The following is a 14778-nucleotide window of genomic DNA, read 5'->3' as shown; positions in this document are numbered from 1 at the left end:
TTTCATGCGTAAATGAATTTGTAAACAAACTATTTACCGTGTATTAATAGTTGGTTTTCCCGTTTGAATGGTTTTACACTAGTATTTGTTTAGGGCCCTGTATGGCTTGGTGTTCGGTGTGCGCCAAGACTCCGTGTTGAAGACCGTACCTTGACTTATAATTGTGACTTGGATGGAGAGTTGTCTCATTAGAACTTATACCACATCTTCCTATATCCATCTATAATTTTTTGTGCAAATTCTGTAAATGATTTGCAAGAGAAAGTTTTTTTAAAAAATAAAGAAATTATCGAAGAATATAATATGATTTTGTTACTTAATTCAATGTGCATTTTGCGACAGAGATTTAGCAGAATTAAAATGCGGTTGTCATATAACTTCCACCTTCGTCATGTTTGAAAATACATAAACAATGTTCAGTGATATGCTTTAAGAAATCCAACCAGATAAGTTGCATGATAAATTCATGTGTTGCTGTAAAAAAAAAAATCGTATACAATGTTAAAATACTTTTCGTGAATAAGCACCAATTCTGTTTCAAACGCGCCGTGATGTAAAATAGCGGGGAAAGTGTTTTTCCAAAGATATCTAATAGGATAATAGCATATATCTACTCGTATATTTACTTTACTTTTTATAGTTGTTTGTCGTACATAGTTTTGCGACGAATACCCTTTGATCTTTTATAATGAGTGTGTCGGTGACAGTGTGATTGAAGAAAAAAACATAACTAATTTAAGCCGTCTAATACAAAGAATAAAAGACGCAGAGTATAGGTAAAAATAAGAAACTATAGTAAAATATAAAAATACAATTATAATCATAAAAATATTGTTTTGTCTTCTTTAATTAACTAATATCAGTGAGATAAAGTGATGTCATTTGTTTTCGGTAATTCACCCAAGGGTAAATAAATTATACATGTCAAAGGAAGTCAATGAATATCTTCCTTGTCAATTGATTGGCCAAAACAGGTTATGAGCAACATTTAGAAATGACCAAAAATTGTCCGGAAAGGTCAACAAGAATTCATCAACAAAACATATATGTATATTGCATGTCTTTGTTATGTCAAACCTGGTACATTATATAATATTGACCTTACATATGTGTAATCATCCTCTTAACAGGTTAAGCTAGAAAATGCAATATTTTGCTTAAACATGGGAAGATATTGTTGGTTTTTTTTTGTAAAAGTAAATTTATCGTCGATGTTCATTTCAGTGGTAGGCATCAAACCGTGTGTATGTGTTTACGTCAATCATGGCAACTGTGTGTTCTAGGACGAGTTAAAACTGGAAGGCGCTACTCTTAATATGAATATATAACGAAATGTAATGACAAAAGATAGAATGAATTAATCTATTCTTACAAATGCAGAAAAAAAAAACAGATTTTTTTATATATTTTTTTTAGCATCTAGAAACACATGCAGGTACCACACAATGTAGCAATAAGAAGATGTGGTATATAATTGCAAATGAGACAACTCTCCACAGAGATCTAATGACATAGAAGTTGACAACTATACTCAATGCGCGGCCATCAACATTAAGCAAAACCAGAACCGAGTGGTCTTATATAAAAAGCCCCGCAATTAAAAATGTAAAATAAATCAAACGAGAAAACTAACTGCATGATTTATGTAAAAAAAAACAATGAACGAAATACAAAAATGTATATCAACAACAAACGACAACCACTGAATTACAGGCTCATGACTTGGGACAAACACATACATAATTTGACGGGGTTAAACAAATTTTATCTGTATCTGAATAATTATTCTGAAAATGAATAAGGATTGGATGTGCATGATAGAGAATAGTTGCACAAAAAATAGAGAATAATGGATTGCTAAATTGTAAAGTTTTATCATAGAGAAAATTTCATATAAAATTACAAAAATTACATAGAAACCGGGAAATGAAGACTACAGCCAGAACCTTGACTCGTGAATGCAAATGGAGAGAAAAATAAGGAGATGATACGTGGCGTAGTTGCAGTAAACTTCCTTACGTAAAGCGGTACTAGCAACGAGATAAAGAAAATGATTTTGTTTGGTTAAATCATTATTAAAAGTAAAATGATGAAATAATAATTCGTTTTTAGCAGCCAATTTGATTCAATTTTGTCGAAAAAAAACAAAGAAACATCGCTGAGGAATTCTTCACTTGCAAGTGAATAATTCGACCTCATTGAATTCGTATTCATGTGTCTGTCATTTCCGTAACAGATTAGCAAGAGATTGGTGACGCATGTATAAATCTTGTTCGCTCATCAAAAGGAAAAGAATGTCTATATTAAAAGTGATACAAAGGTGAACCATTTCGTTGACGGATTCGATTTAATGAAAACTCATTCTCATGCAGGTAAAAACGACTATTAATTTTTTTTTTGAAATCAAACAGACCTAGAAATAACTAATTGCATGTGGTCGCTATCTTTTTTATATTTATGTTTATGTTTATATCAGGTTATGTGATCGTCTGCATTTTTTGGAGATTATATCTCAATCGTTTTTAGTTGGATGGCTAAAATACACACGAAATTCTGATATATAATATCGAGTACATGTATTGGTTATGTTAATTTCAGACGAAGTGCAATTTGAATATTATAGAATGTTATAAATCAAATGTGAGAATTTGAGTCAAATCGGTGAACATGAAATTTGACAGCTAGTGCCCTTTGAGTGACAAACATTTCAAGTGACTGGTTGCTGTGTAACACGAGTATTCCCTTCATTCATATCAATTTCTAACTATGCAACTATCCACCAGGGAATGATGTAAACAACAATAGGTAACCATATGGTCTTAAAAATGGACAAAACCCAAACTTTTTAGTAAGGTGTGAAAGATAGTCATTTTGTTTTCATTGGACTCATTTTACCTTCTGTTATATATCAGTATGCATGGTCGGATTATGTTTCTGTGTGTAAGAGAGAGTTGTTCCCCTTTTGCCAGTAATTTATATTTTTGTTTGTGACGCCAACTTTGTTTGATTAAAATATAGAAAATGGAAGCAGATGTGTTTTTATCTGTCCGTATATAATCGCCTCCATCCTTGCTAACAGAGAGCTATTTATGAATGATGTTATTTATTTATTTATTTTTGGTAAAAACTCTGTACATAGACTTTTTAAATTCAAAATAAACAGATTTGTAGGACCGGACTTAATATTTTGTCATGCATTTTTATTCCTAGTCGGAACGTTGTTGGTTAATATTATGTAAAGTATGAGTTGGGGATTGGTCAAATTATTTTTACTGGTATTTGCCACAGTGCAGGAACCAGTAGTAAACTGTGTCTAATCCTTCATTTATCTACGTATCGTTAAGAAAAGTTAATCGGATACCAGGGAAATCCACGTCGGCAAAATGGAAGGCTACAAGAAACTCGCCGGTCTCTTGGTGATTGCAGTTATTTCCAGCTCTTTAGTATTCGCTGGAAAGAAAACTCTTGTTCTGGTTGACAACTGGTCACTACGAGAAACACATTCCATATTTTTTAGAACACTGCGAGGTTAGAAATTATAGAAATTAGTAACTCGTTGGGAATGACATTCTATCGAATTTTTGTTTGATTAGGAGGAAAATATTTATATCATAATCTATGACCCCTTATACTTATTTGACGTCCCTGTCACTACTTGTGCATACTAAATGCATGTAATACTGTTTTGCATGTCGTTTATTAGCACTTAGTTCATTGTAGTTTGTCCAACGCCGATAATGCGATATATATATATTTATAAAAGCATAATTGCAAGCTAAATTTGCAAGACAGTTGATTGCTTTATAATAATGTCTAGTGGCATATATGTCATGCCTATTTAAAAAAGAATAATTGGTAGTAAATTTATATTCTCCGATAATTATGCCTAAATAGGAATTGCAGGATCTGCTGCATACAGGAGTGGTTTCTGTGATTCTTATAAGGCAGTGTCTGCGCGTACCCGCATGTGGGTATGAATAGTCAAATTGACATTCGTAGGCTACGCATACCCACATCCGGTTTTATAATAAAATGTAATCAAATCAGGAATTAAACGTGAAATATATACAGAAATTATCGATAATATGGGGATTTCGAGTAGAACGAGGTGAAGGGTATGACAAATAATATTTTCGAATTGTATTTATAAGTTAATGATATATAATAAACCTTGCAAATTAAATGCACACTGATTGAAAATGAAATATACAGTCCCTGTAAACTATAGTCCTATAATATATAATATCCGAATTTTAAGTTGCTTCCACGCCTCCGTGAGAGGCAAAATATTTTTTGATGCGCTGAAGGTTTACATTTTCGTCAAACATTTTGTTATTTATTAACGAAGCTTTCATAGAAGATTATTGGCATCGGCCTTTGTTTTTCAGAAATATTGAATTAGGCCTTAATTTTTCCTGTCGAACTTGTTTAGAATTTTTTGATTCCGTGAATACAGGAAAAAATTATTCTGTAAAACTTGATTTCCTCTTTATTTTTTGTGTTTCCAGTTCTTCTTTTCTCTGCAGCTGCAATTGACTCCGAGTTTGTTTTTATATACAATTTGTATAAAATTAATCGACTGATACTTTTGAACAAATTGTTCCAATTCATGATAACTTTGAAATGTCTGTCCCACATGTATATCACTCTTTTTCCATTTTAAGAATATTTATTAACCGAGAAAAACTGTTCACTTACATATACAAATGATATATATAAATGTTTACAAAACTTCTAAGTAGTTGATCAATTTTATTCACTAATTGCGATAATTTCTGTACATATTTTACGTTTAATTCCCGATCCGATGGCAATTTATTATAAAACCGGATGTGGGTACGCGTAGCCTACGAACGACAATTTTGCTATTCGTAGCCACAGGCGGGTACGCGCAGACACTGCCTTCTTATAAGGAGACCGCATGGTTTCATTTAAACTGGATACAATTAGAGTTTTTGTTTTTAACCAAATGCTTTCAATCATGACAATTTGGCACTTATAAATATGCATCTTCGCTAGCCAAGGGTTACGATCCACTCCCCTTCTCTCCACCCTTGGCAGATTAAGCCAACATTTGTGAAAAACAATGTTGAGCCATCTATCAGATGACCATTCCAAATACATTATTCTTGACCAATGGTAGCACTTGAACTCTTCAATTTGAAGGTAAAAACATGGTACAATGTAGCGTCTAGATGCTATGTACACACTTGGTTTAGCATGAAACGAAAATATACGTAGACATTCATGCATTTGTGCAAGTAACATACACCAGAACTTTAATTAGTTGATTAAAAACATTCAAATTGTCACTCAATATACAAATGTAGTCTTAAATGTATGTTTAGGGATGTAAAAACTTGTTGACAAAAAAAAAACATGTGGCAATTGTTTACAAACACTTTATAAATTTACACATGATCATGTTATAGGCACTTTTTGATGGGATACAGCAAGGTTTCGACTGCAACCAATAAAAATCATTATTTTGTGTCTCTGAAATTCTATCTCAATCCGTCAAGGGCAAGGGTGGAGAGAAGGGGAATGGATCGTAACCCTTGGCTAGCGAAGATGATAAATATGCAACTTGACATGTTTTGTATTTCATTGAGTCATATGGAAATCTTTGTGGGAATTGGACATGTATTGGGGGATGGCCACGTTTCTGAGTGTTATACATAATATATATATATTTAGCATGTTTAGTACCCTGTTGACATAAATGCATGCTTGGGTTCAAGGGTCCGAAAACGGTCATATATGCCAGTCTTGACCTAAACTGAAAGTAGTTTGTCCTAAATGAGTAATTGGGATTTAGGACAAATTTTATTTTTTTACAGAAATAATTTCGGTCATTCAATGTCATTTCGTTGAGATCGAGTTTCAAACATTGTCTTAATCGCCATTTTGAACTTATTTTTTGTTGTTATCCTTTTCCTGTAATAAAACTGCAACTCCAGTAAAGTGTTATAATCCTGAGGGCCCTCCTAATAACTATAGTAATGCCTCGGGGAAATATTGGCTAATGATCGCTAATCTCTTTACCTGTGTTTTTAATTTAAATTTTTTATTGATCACGAGCTCAGAACTAATATTTTAAAGAAATTAAAAGTTCTTAACAACTGTCTGCATTATTTAATTACTTTTCTCAGCTTAGACAATTGTCAATTCTGATTTAAAATTAAATTAATTTACATAGAACAAAATATTGTTTCACTACAAACACACATGCTTTGTTTACTGATACGCATGCTTGAAATTCTCTTCCGCAAATTAGACACTTAATCGTAAATTAAAAATGATTTCATGCTAAATTAAACAAGTCCAACTATTATAATTAATATTCAAACACTATTAAAGGTAAAACAATTAAAAAGCCGATGATTTCTTGTGAATTTGATAAACAAAACTAATCCCGGAAATGAGTCCGGAATTCGTCGTTTTACTATTGTCGTAAAACATCCGGTTATAATTTTGTCTTCAAAATCGAAAGAAACGTAAGCGAAGTTTGAGAAATTTATCGTTTTGAGTCATCAAAATCATTTCATTTTTAAACTGGTGCCTTCCTTTTATTGCTCAAGGTCGATTTTAAGGAACATGGTAGGGAAATTTCTGAAGTAAATGCGATGCAACAGTTAAACAAGTTCGTTGATGCTACCAGTATGACTGTATGAGCATACACACAATCTTTGTTTAAAAAGGGCACCAACTTTTAAGTTATCCCAAAATGACCGAAATTAGGTGAAAAAATTTCTGGATCCTTGCTTGGGTTGATACTTTGTATGAGCAAAATAAACTAAACATTAATAGTTTATAATTATAATCTTCAACTTAATGAATTCTTCATGTTCTTAGAAAAATATAATAACATGAATAAGTAGCTAATCTCTGGATAAACATGATATTATAAAACCTGCTCAATGTATTACATGTATCTTGTATCTGTCACCTTTTATTCCATCCATGTTGTAAGACATATTGTTTCATATTTGTATTTATACCTACATTGTATTGCAATATAATAATAATAATTGTGTATATTAGGTAAATGACAAAAGCTGATGCCATCAGAATTTCATAGATTTAATTTTATATATAAGCTTTCAGATTTAGTATTATAAATATATATTATGATAGAAATAAAACAGAAGTTTTCTATTTTTTCAGAAAAAGGATATGATCTCACCTTCAAGACAGCTGATGATGCCTCCCTGGCCTTGGTGAAATATGGAGAATTCTTGTATGACAATCTCATCTTGTTTTCACCATCAGTTGAAGGTATACCTATTAACTATATCTTAAACTTTAATCATGTTTACATATGTATGAACATGATAAAGGTATTCATGAAAGAATTTAAAAAAAATCAAATTGTCTCAGGTTAAATATTGTTCATGTTGTTCTACCCTTTTAAATCCACTATATCATTGTATATATGAATTAAACATATGATACAAACAAAAATTAAATGCAATTATATAACAGACGCAATAGATAATTAAAACAGCTACATAGAATAAACAATAAATAAAAACAAAGTCTACTGCAAATTTTGGCTTCAGAAGAGGCAGTCATTGCAGTGTTGCGCATATGCTGAAACAAAATGAAAGTGAATAAACAAGCACAAAACCATAGGCATAGAAAAAAACTAAAAACAACATAGATTGTGCTTTTTTGTTAGATTAAATTAACATATCAGCCAAAACTTATGTGCACCTTTAAAATATGTTCACTATATTGACAACAGAGCACTCCTTTAGAAGATTTTCAATCTTGTAATAGGCAGAGTACATGTTGTTGGTCATGTTGGTATGTGTTGTATATGTTGTGTACAAGTTGTAATGTTGTACAGATTTTTTGTACAAGTTATCAGTGATTTACCAACCACTTAACACAAAACGATGAGGCAAGCACACAGTCTTTTGTTTTACATATTGCTGTCATATTTCCACAACTACATGATCCAGTCTTACACTGAGCATTGACACAAAAACATTATAAGAACACAAAACGATTTTTTAAGGATATGAATTTGGTATAAGGAGAAAAATAAAATTAGAATTTAAACCATTCAGGTATCCTCATTTCCAGTTTCAGGACAAAAACAATAGCACTAAATGTTTGGTTGACATATATACAATTGAATTCAAAACAATAAACTAATACATTTTAGAAGATAAACTTGTATCACCTGGTGAAAGAAGCTATGTGTCAAAAAACTTATAACTTGTACAAAAACACTGTACAAATTATAATTTGTATATAATTTGTACAAACTTACATCTTGTACACAACATAGATGATCTATGGACTACCTTGTAAGAAAACTTTTGAAAAATGATTTTCTTTAATTCAGAGTTTGGAGGTTCTGTAAATGTAGAGGCCATCACCAGTTTTATAGATGGAGGGGGCAATGTCCTTGTTGCTGCTAGTTCTCAAGTTGGCAAGTATTTTGGTTCAGTCTTATGATCTTAATGAATAATCATTATTTAAAAAGAGTATAAAACAACATGTGGGCTCAAACAAATCTACTGAAGTGGCTAAGCCTCTTGGAGCTGCAACTGTTTCATAAATAACTTATAACTTGAATTATATTTTTTAACAATATTATTTTTGCTCTTCCTATTTATTTATGTTTTATAAGTAATTTGTTTGAAATTTCCCATAGTTAGATATCATGGATATAAGACGTTGCTGAGTGCTGGCTTATGTTGCTATATCGATATTATCTTGTTTTTAGGGGACACCATTAGAGAATTGGCTACAGAATGTGGTGTAGAATTAGACGAGGAGAAGACAGCTGTTATTGATCATCTTAATTACGACATGGCCGATCAAGGAAAAGTAAGTTATGCAAATATCATAAAAAAATAATGCCATCGGCCTATTTCACTTTGCAACTTATGGCTGCACAAATGTTCTCTTTTATATGAGGGTATACTTGAAAATAAATGTAGTTATTCTTGAGAATTCATTGTCTTTTCTCATTTTTAGTTTTGACTTCTTCATTTTGAAGCTTTTTGTATGTTAAAATTATTCTTAATGTCACAATAATATATAATCACTAATCATGCTAGTTGCTAGTTTGTAAAAGTAACATTTTCAAATGTTAAAATAAAAATGAGTTGTTATCTTTTAAATTGAGCTTTTTAATGCCTATGAATCTTTTAAATTTTCTGTTTTTTGTTCAATATAGACTTAAACAAATGTTGAAAAGCATGTTAACATGGAATGCAAATCTTTTATTTTTCAGCACACCTTGATTGTTGCTGAACCAAAAAACTTGTTGGATGCACCAATGGTGGTTGGAAGCAAAATTTCCTCACCTTTCCTGTTCAGAGGAGTTGGGTAGGTATTAATTTGTAAAACTTACAATAAGGTATGAAAATTTAAGAATATTTGGATGATAACGAATTTACATTTATATATAAAATAAGCAGATGAAGTGATTGTCTATCATTCTATGAGATAACTATCCACCAGAGTCCAAATGAGGCCTGGACTTTTTTTCAGTAAAATTGTGACACATTACCAATCTTTTAAAAGTAAAAAGCAGTTATAATGGTTAATGATATCAATGTAGAGAAAAACAATTGTGTAACATTTGATAATTCATTTCTTGTTTTCATTGTAGAATGGTAGCTGACCAGGAGAATCCTTTAGTAATGAATGTACTACATGCCTCCTCTACAGCCTACTCCTTCAACCCTGATACTAAGATTGATGATGTAAGTTACACAAAACTGTCCTGTATAGGCTGAGGAACAACAAATTAGTGTTATGATCGATTAAAGGGTCAAAGAAAAATTTGTCTATTCTTGAATGACTTTTTAAGTATGAGGTAGACTTAATCAATTTTTTATCGACAAATGTAATATTAAAGAAATTTTTGCATCAAGCTTTATAAAATTTGTTAATGGCTTTGTTGCTGAACTACCTACAGCATATTGGAACTCATGCCACTACTTGACAAAACATTTTTTGTTTGTTATCTGCAATGTAAAATGATGTACTTGGTATATATACAGCAGAAAAAGTTTACTGAAATATTCCAACAATAGAAATACATTTTATTTTATATTAATGTTTAAGATTTCAATTATATACCACAATTACATAAATATGATGATTACAGTGTACATTCAAATAAAAATTTAGTGAAATAACTATTAAATCAAACAAGAGACAATGCCAATTTTAGTTTACTTAGATGTATTTTTGGATTTTAAAATTTGAAAACAAATAAACAACTAATCATATGTGTTTATTTATTTAACAGTATCCCCATGCAGTAGGAAAGAACACCCTCCTTGTTGCAGCTTTACAGGCCAGAAACAACGCCAGAGTGGTGTTTGTTGGATCTCTTGAGTTCTTCAGTGATGAATTATTTACATCTCCAGTACAGAATGCTATTGGCAAACAGAAGTAAGACATTTCATAATCATATTCACCATTTCTTTTTCTAGTAAAATGAATGGTTTAGAATAAGGTAAAAGTCGTTCTTTGTTTACAGTTCTATTGCATCTAATTTTTTGCAAAGTTTTTGCCGCTTCACAGCTTACCTGTTTCAATGATAGACAATCATGTAAATATCCATCAAACTTTTATCCATGTGACATTTTGATATTTACAAAATTTGATTTTTATGCCCCACCTACGATAGTAGAGGGGCATTATGTTTTCTGGTCTGTGCGTCCGTTCGTTCGTCCGTTCGTCCGTCCGTCCGTCCGTCCGTCTGTCCCGCTTCAGTTTAAAGTTTTTGGTCGAGGTAGTTTTTGATGAAGTTGAAGTCCAATCAACTTCAAACTTGGTACACATGTTCCCTATGATATGATCTTTCTAATTTTAATGCCAAATTAGAGATTTTACCCCAATTTCACGGTCCACTGAACATAGAAAATGATAGTGCGAGTGGGGCATTCGTGTACTGAGGACACAGTCTTGTTTTCAATATTTAACAAGGTCCATGTGTATATTTTTAAATCAAAATTGGTCAAAATATTTGTGGTTGTTGCAGTCCAGTACTGAGATATAAATCTAGGTCATTTCCACACGTCTAAAAAGAATGATACAATTTTAAGACCAATTGTTTACCCATTGTGACAAATTCAGGATAACATTATGCTCCTGACATGCAACCCTCTTATAGGGCATGTTAAATTTGTCAACTATATATAACCATGGAATATATACTTTCGGTAAAATAACTGGTCAAATCTGTTAGATTTCTTGTAATTTTTCAGGCATTTTGATAGTTGCAATGAAATTTACCAAAACATATGATTGATTTTGTTAATTATGTTATGGATTATATTTTGCTTTTGTAGATTTGATAAATCTGGTAATGAACAGTTGTCATTTAACCTGGCTGACTGGGTTTTTAGAGAGAAAGGAGTTCTTAGAGTAGGAGCTGTTAAACACTTGAAGAAAGGGGAGAGTGCTCCACCTCAATATTACACAGTCTTTGAAGAAGTGGTAAGTTTGAGTTGTTTTACCTGAAAGAAATTATTGAAAATTGGAAAAGGGAGAATAAAGTCATTTTTGTATTTTTATGTCTAACCAATATATTTTCATGCAGTGTGTCCATTTTAATCAGTTAACTGAACATGAAAATATGATAGTGTGGAATCAGGATTTGTCCTATGGACACATTATTGTTACCATGAAAAGTGAATATATGTAAAGCAGCTGTATTGTGTACAAATGTTACTTGTAGGTTTTATACCTAAATACAACATCTTTCATATTTTAAAGTCTTAAGATAATTACTTGGTTTAATTATTTATTCATAAAATAGTAAAACCTTTAAATTTACTGTGTCCTTTGTTGGGATTTGCCTTTATCTGGTATGCTCAAGCTGAAATGTGAAGGCTAAGTTTGCATAAATACTAATCAATGTACACCCAAGATAAACTTTGACTGAGGGAGTGATATACATTAAAAAGGATTGAACAGAATTAAACATTTTAAAAACGATTAATAAATTATATTATATTTATGTGATTAAGTTGTGTTGTGTCAGATATTGACTAGCATTTAATATGGTAGCAACATCGTTCAATGTATACATCATGTAGCTAACATAAAAATAAATAACATATCTATTTTTTACAATAATTTTTTTTTTTATTTCAGTCTTATTCAGTTGTGATTGATGAGTTGAAAGGAGGAAAATGGGTTCCATTCACTGCCAAGGATGTACAACTGGAATTTGTCAGAATTGACCCATTTGTAAGAACCACTCTACAACCCAAAAGTAAGTATACCCAAGGTTTCTGATGTCCCACCAATTTTAGATAGGTTTTGTCGGACACAATATGAGTTAGAGTTACTCCCCCTTTTGTTTTGGTTTAAATAGTTTGTGTGCTTTCATCAACTTGAAACCTAGGAAGGCGAACACTTTGATGCATCTGTATGCTTGCAAATTTAGGGTTTTGACCAAAATTTCAGAGTTCACTGATCATATAGAAATGCGAAAATGCTGAGTGTCCTATTGACTCATATTAGTGTTTTTGAATATATATATGAGTAATAAGAAAAACATAAATTACCTTTTCGCCGTGAGTTATTTTTACTGAAATTAAGCCTAGACAATTACAAAAAAAGAAAACAGATTTAAGTCATGTATAGAGTAAGTTTTAAAATTAAAGTTCACAATTGATCTTGTTGATTGCTGAACATGCTGAATGGGAAATAAAGTCAGTAAGGATGAAGATTCCTAAATATATTTCTTCTAGAAATAAAAATATATATTATGATGACATATATATAACAAGTCACTTTCTTTTATAATAAAAATCAACAATCATGTATTTGAAAAATATACTTAAAAAATCTTTGTTTATTCATTATTTTTGTTTTATAACAACATCTTATTCTTTTTTTCAGATGGAAAGTTTTCCACCACCTTTAAGTTACCTGATGTGTATGGTGTGTACCAGTTCAGAGTGGACTACAACAGGATAGGTTATACACATCTGTTTAGTACAACTCAGGTGAGAGATCATTTAGTGTTGAAGTATTTTCTGAATATTAAAAGCATAAAACCTCTTGAAAACTTCATATCCATATGTTTCAGACTCATGAAAAATTATTATTAATCAACTCTTGTTAGCAGTACTTGGATAAATTTTACTTATGAAAAAGATTGGGTTTCAAAAAAGGTTTCTCAAGAATAAATGGATAGAGCACTAAAGTTTAGATTTTGTAATCAATAAAAAAAAACAATAAAAAAAAATAAACATTACAAGTGCAAGTATGAAATATCTAAATTTTTATATTGGTATAAACTTCTAAAGAACTTGTGTAAAATGACGAGGATCTTGTACCTATGAATGTTATGAATGAAAAATCTCTTATTACTACCTGTATCATTGTATCTTTTCTGAATCCTTTTTATGTTTTCAGAAGTTTTATAGTAAAAATATCTGTTTATAAAGCTTGTCAATTGTTAAGCTGGTCAGTTTTTAGACTTAATTATATTCAGCTGATTATTACTGTTTGTATGTACACATGTTAATTCCAGGTAATATTAAGTTCTTTTTATTACAGGTATCTGTGAGACCATTAGAACATACACAGTACGAGAGATTTATCTACTCAGCGTTCCCATACTATGCTAGCGCCTTCTCTATGATGGCGGGAGTAGTCCTGTTTAGTATAGTCTTCTTACATTTTAAAGATGAACCAAAAGAAAAGAAGGAATAACATACAGTTTTAGTAGTTTACAAAATTTTTAGGTTTATACTTTTTATCAGTTACAGTTTAGGTTTACTTATGTTGAAGTATATTTCACATTAATGAAAAACAGTTTGTTTTTTTGCATAAGAAAATGTCACATTTATTTTTTATGTTTTTTTCTTTCATTATTTTGGAACACTGACTTTTGACATTAAGTTAAGAAGACTTTTGTACACATTTATTGAAATAAAATTTTACTAAAATTATTTATATCATGTATTAGTGTTTTATGCCTGACTATAGTGGATGTAGGGACTCCAATAACCGTTTTTAACCGGATTTTTGTGACAAAAATGTCGGTTATTGAATTGGTGATGTACAGCGGGCGTGCAGGTGGTCGGGCGGGCGTGCGGCAATCAAATGTTGTCCGTGCATTAACGCATGAACCGTTCAACCAAAGCTTTTAAAATTTTAATATGTTGTTACTGACAACTAAATGAAGGTCAAGTTCAATAATGGCGATTTTGACTTTTACTGTTCAGGAGTTATGGTTCTTGAAAGATTGAAAAATGGAGTTTCCAGTCCTGTCCGTGCATTTACGCATGAACTGTTCTACCAAAGCTCTCCAAATTTTAATATGTTGTTACTGATGACAAAATGGAGGTCAAGTTCAATAATGACGATTTTGACTTTTACCGTTCAGGAGTTATGGTTCTTGAAAGATTGAAAAATGGAGTTTCCAGTCGTGTCTGTGCATTTACGCATGAACTGTTCTGCCAAAGCTTCCCTAATTTTAATATGTTGTTACTTATGACAAAATAGATGTCAAGTTCAATAATGACGATTTTGACTTTTACCGTTCAGGAGTTATGGTTCTTGAAAGATTGTAAAATGGCGTTTCCATTCACGTTGTTGCATTTACTCATGAACCATTCAATCTAAGCTTTTCAAATTTTAATATGTTGATACTGATGACAAAATGGAGGTCAAATTTGATATTGACGATTTTCACTTTCACCATTCATCAGTAATGGTTCTTGTGATTGCCAGGACACAAATAAATGTTAATAAATTCGGTTTGCTGTCGTTGTGACAGCC

General features: G+C 31.3%; 1 protein-coding gene across 1 annotated transcript; it reads left to right on the top strand.

Annotated features, from left to right (window-relative positions):
- Positions 1–3329: 3329 nt before the first annotated feature.
- On the top strand, positions 3330–13946 carry LOC143055939 (dolichyl-diphosphooligosaccharide--protein glycosyltransferase 48 kDa subunit-like). The gene is made up of 11 exons (XM_076228994.1): positions 3330–3528; positions 7168–7278; positions 8357–8443; positions 8741–8844; positions 9254–9348; positions 9635–9728; positions 10280–10425; positions 11328–11475; positions 12136–12256; positions 12889–12995; positions 13552–13946. The coding sequence occupies exons 1-11, from the start codon at positions 3384–3386 to the stop codon at positions 13705–13707; spliced, it is 1314 nt and encodes a 437-aa protein (XP_076085109.1). The 5' UTR covers positions 3330–3383; the 3' UTR covers positions 13708–13946.
- Positions 13947–14778: the final 832 nt, after the last annotated feature.

Source organism: Mytilus galloprovincialis, chromosome 13 (assembly GCF_965363235.1).
Source record: "Mytilus galloprovincialis chromosome 13, xbMytGall1.hap1.1, whole genome shotgun sequence".
Classification (NCBI taxonomy): Eukaryota; Metazoa; Mollusca; class Bivalvia; order Mytilida; family Mytilidae; genus Mytilus; species Mytilus galloprovincialis.
The sequence above is the reverse complement of the archived record's forward strand: the minus strand, read 5'-3'. Positions and strand labels throughout refer to the sequence as shown.

Coding starts and splice junctions, on each gene's coding strand:
- LOC143055939 (XM_076228994.1), top strand. CDS start 3,384: ATGGAAGGCTACAAGAAACTCGCCGGTCTCTTGGTGATTGCAGTTATT. Junction 8,845..9,253: donor ACATGGCCGATCAAGGAAAA/GTAAGTTATGCA, acceptor TTTATTTTTCAG/CACACCTTGATTGTTGCTGA. Junction 9,729..10,279: donor CTGATACTAAGATTGATGAT/GTAAGTTACACA, acceptor TTTATTTAACAG/TATCCCCATGCAGTAGGAAA.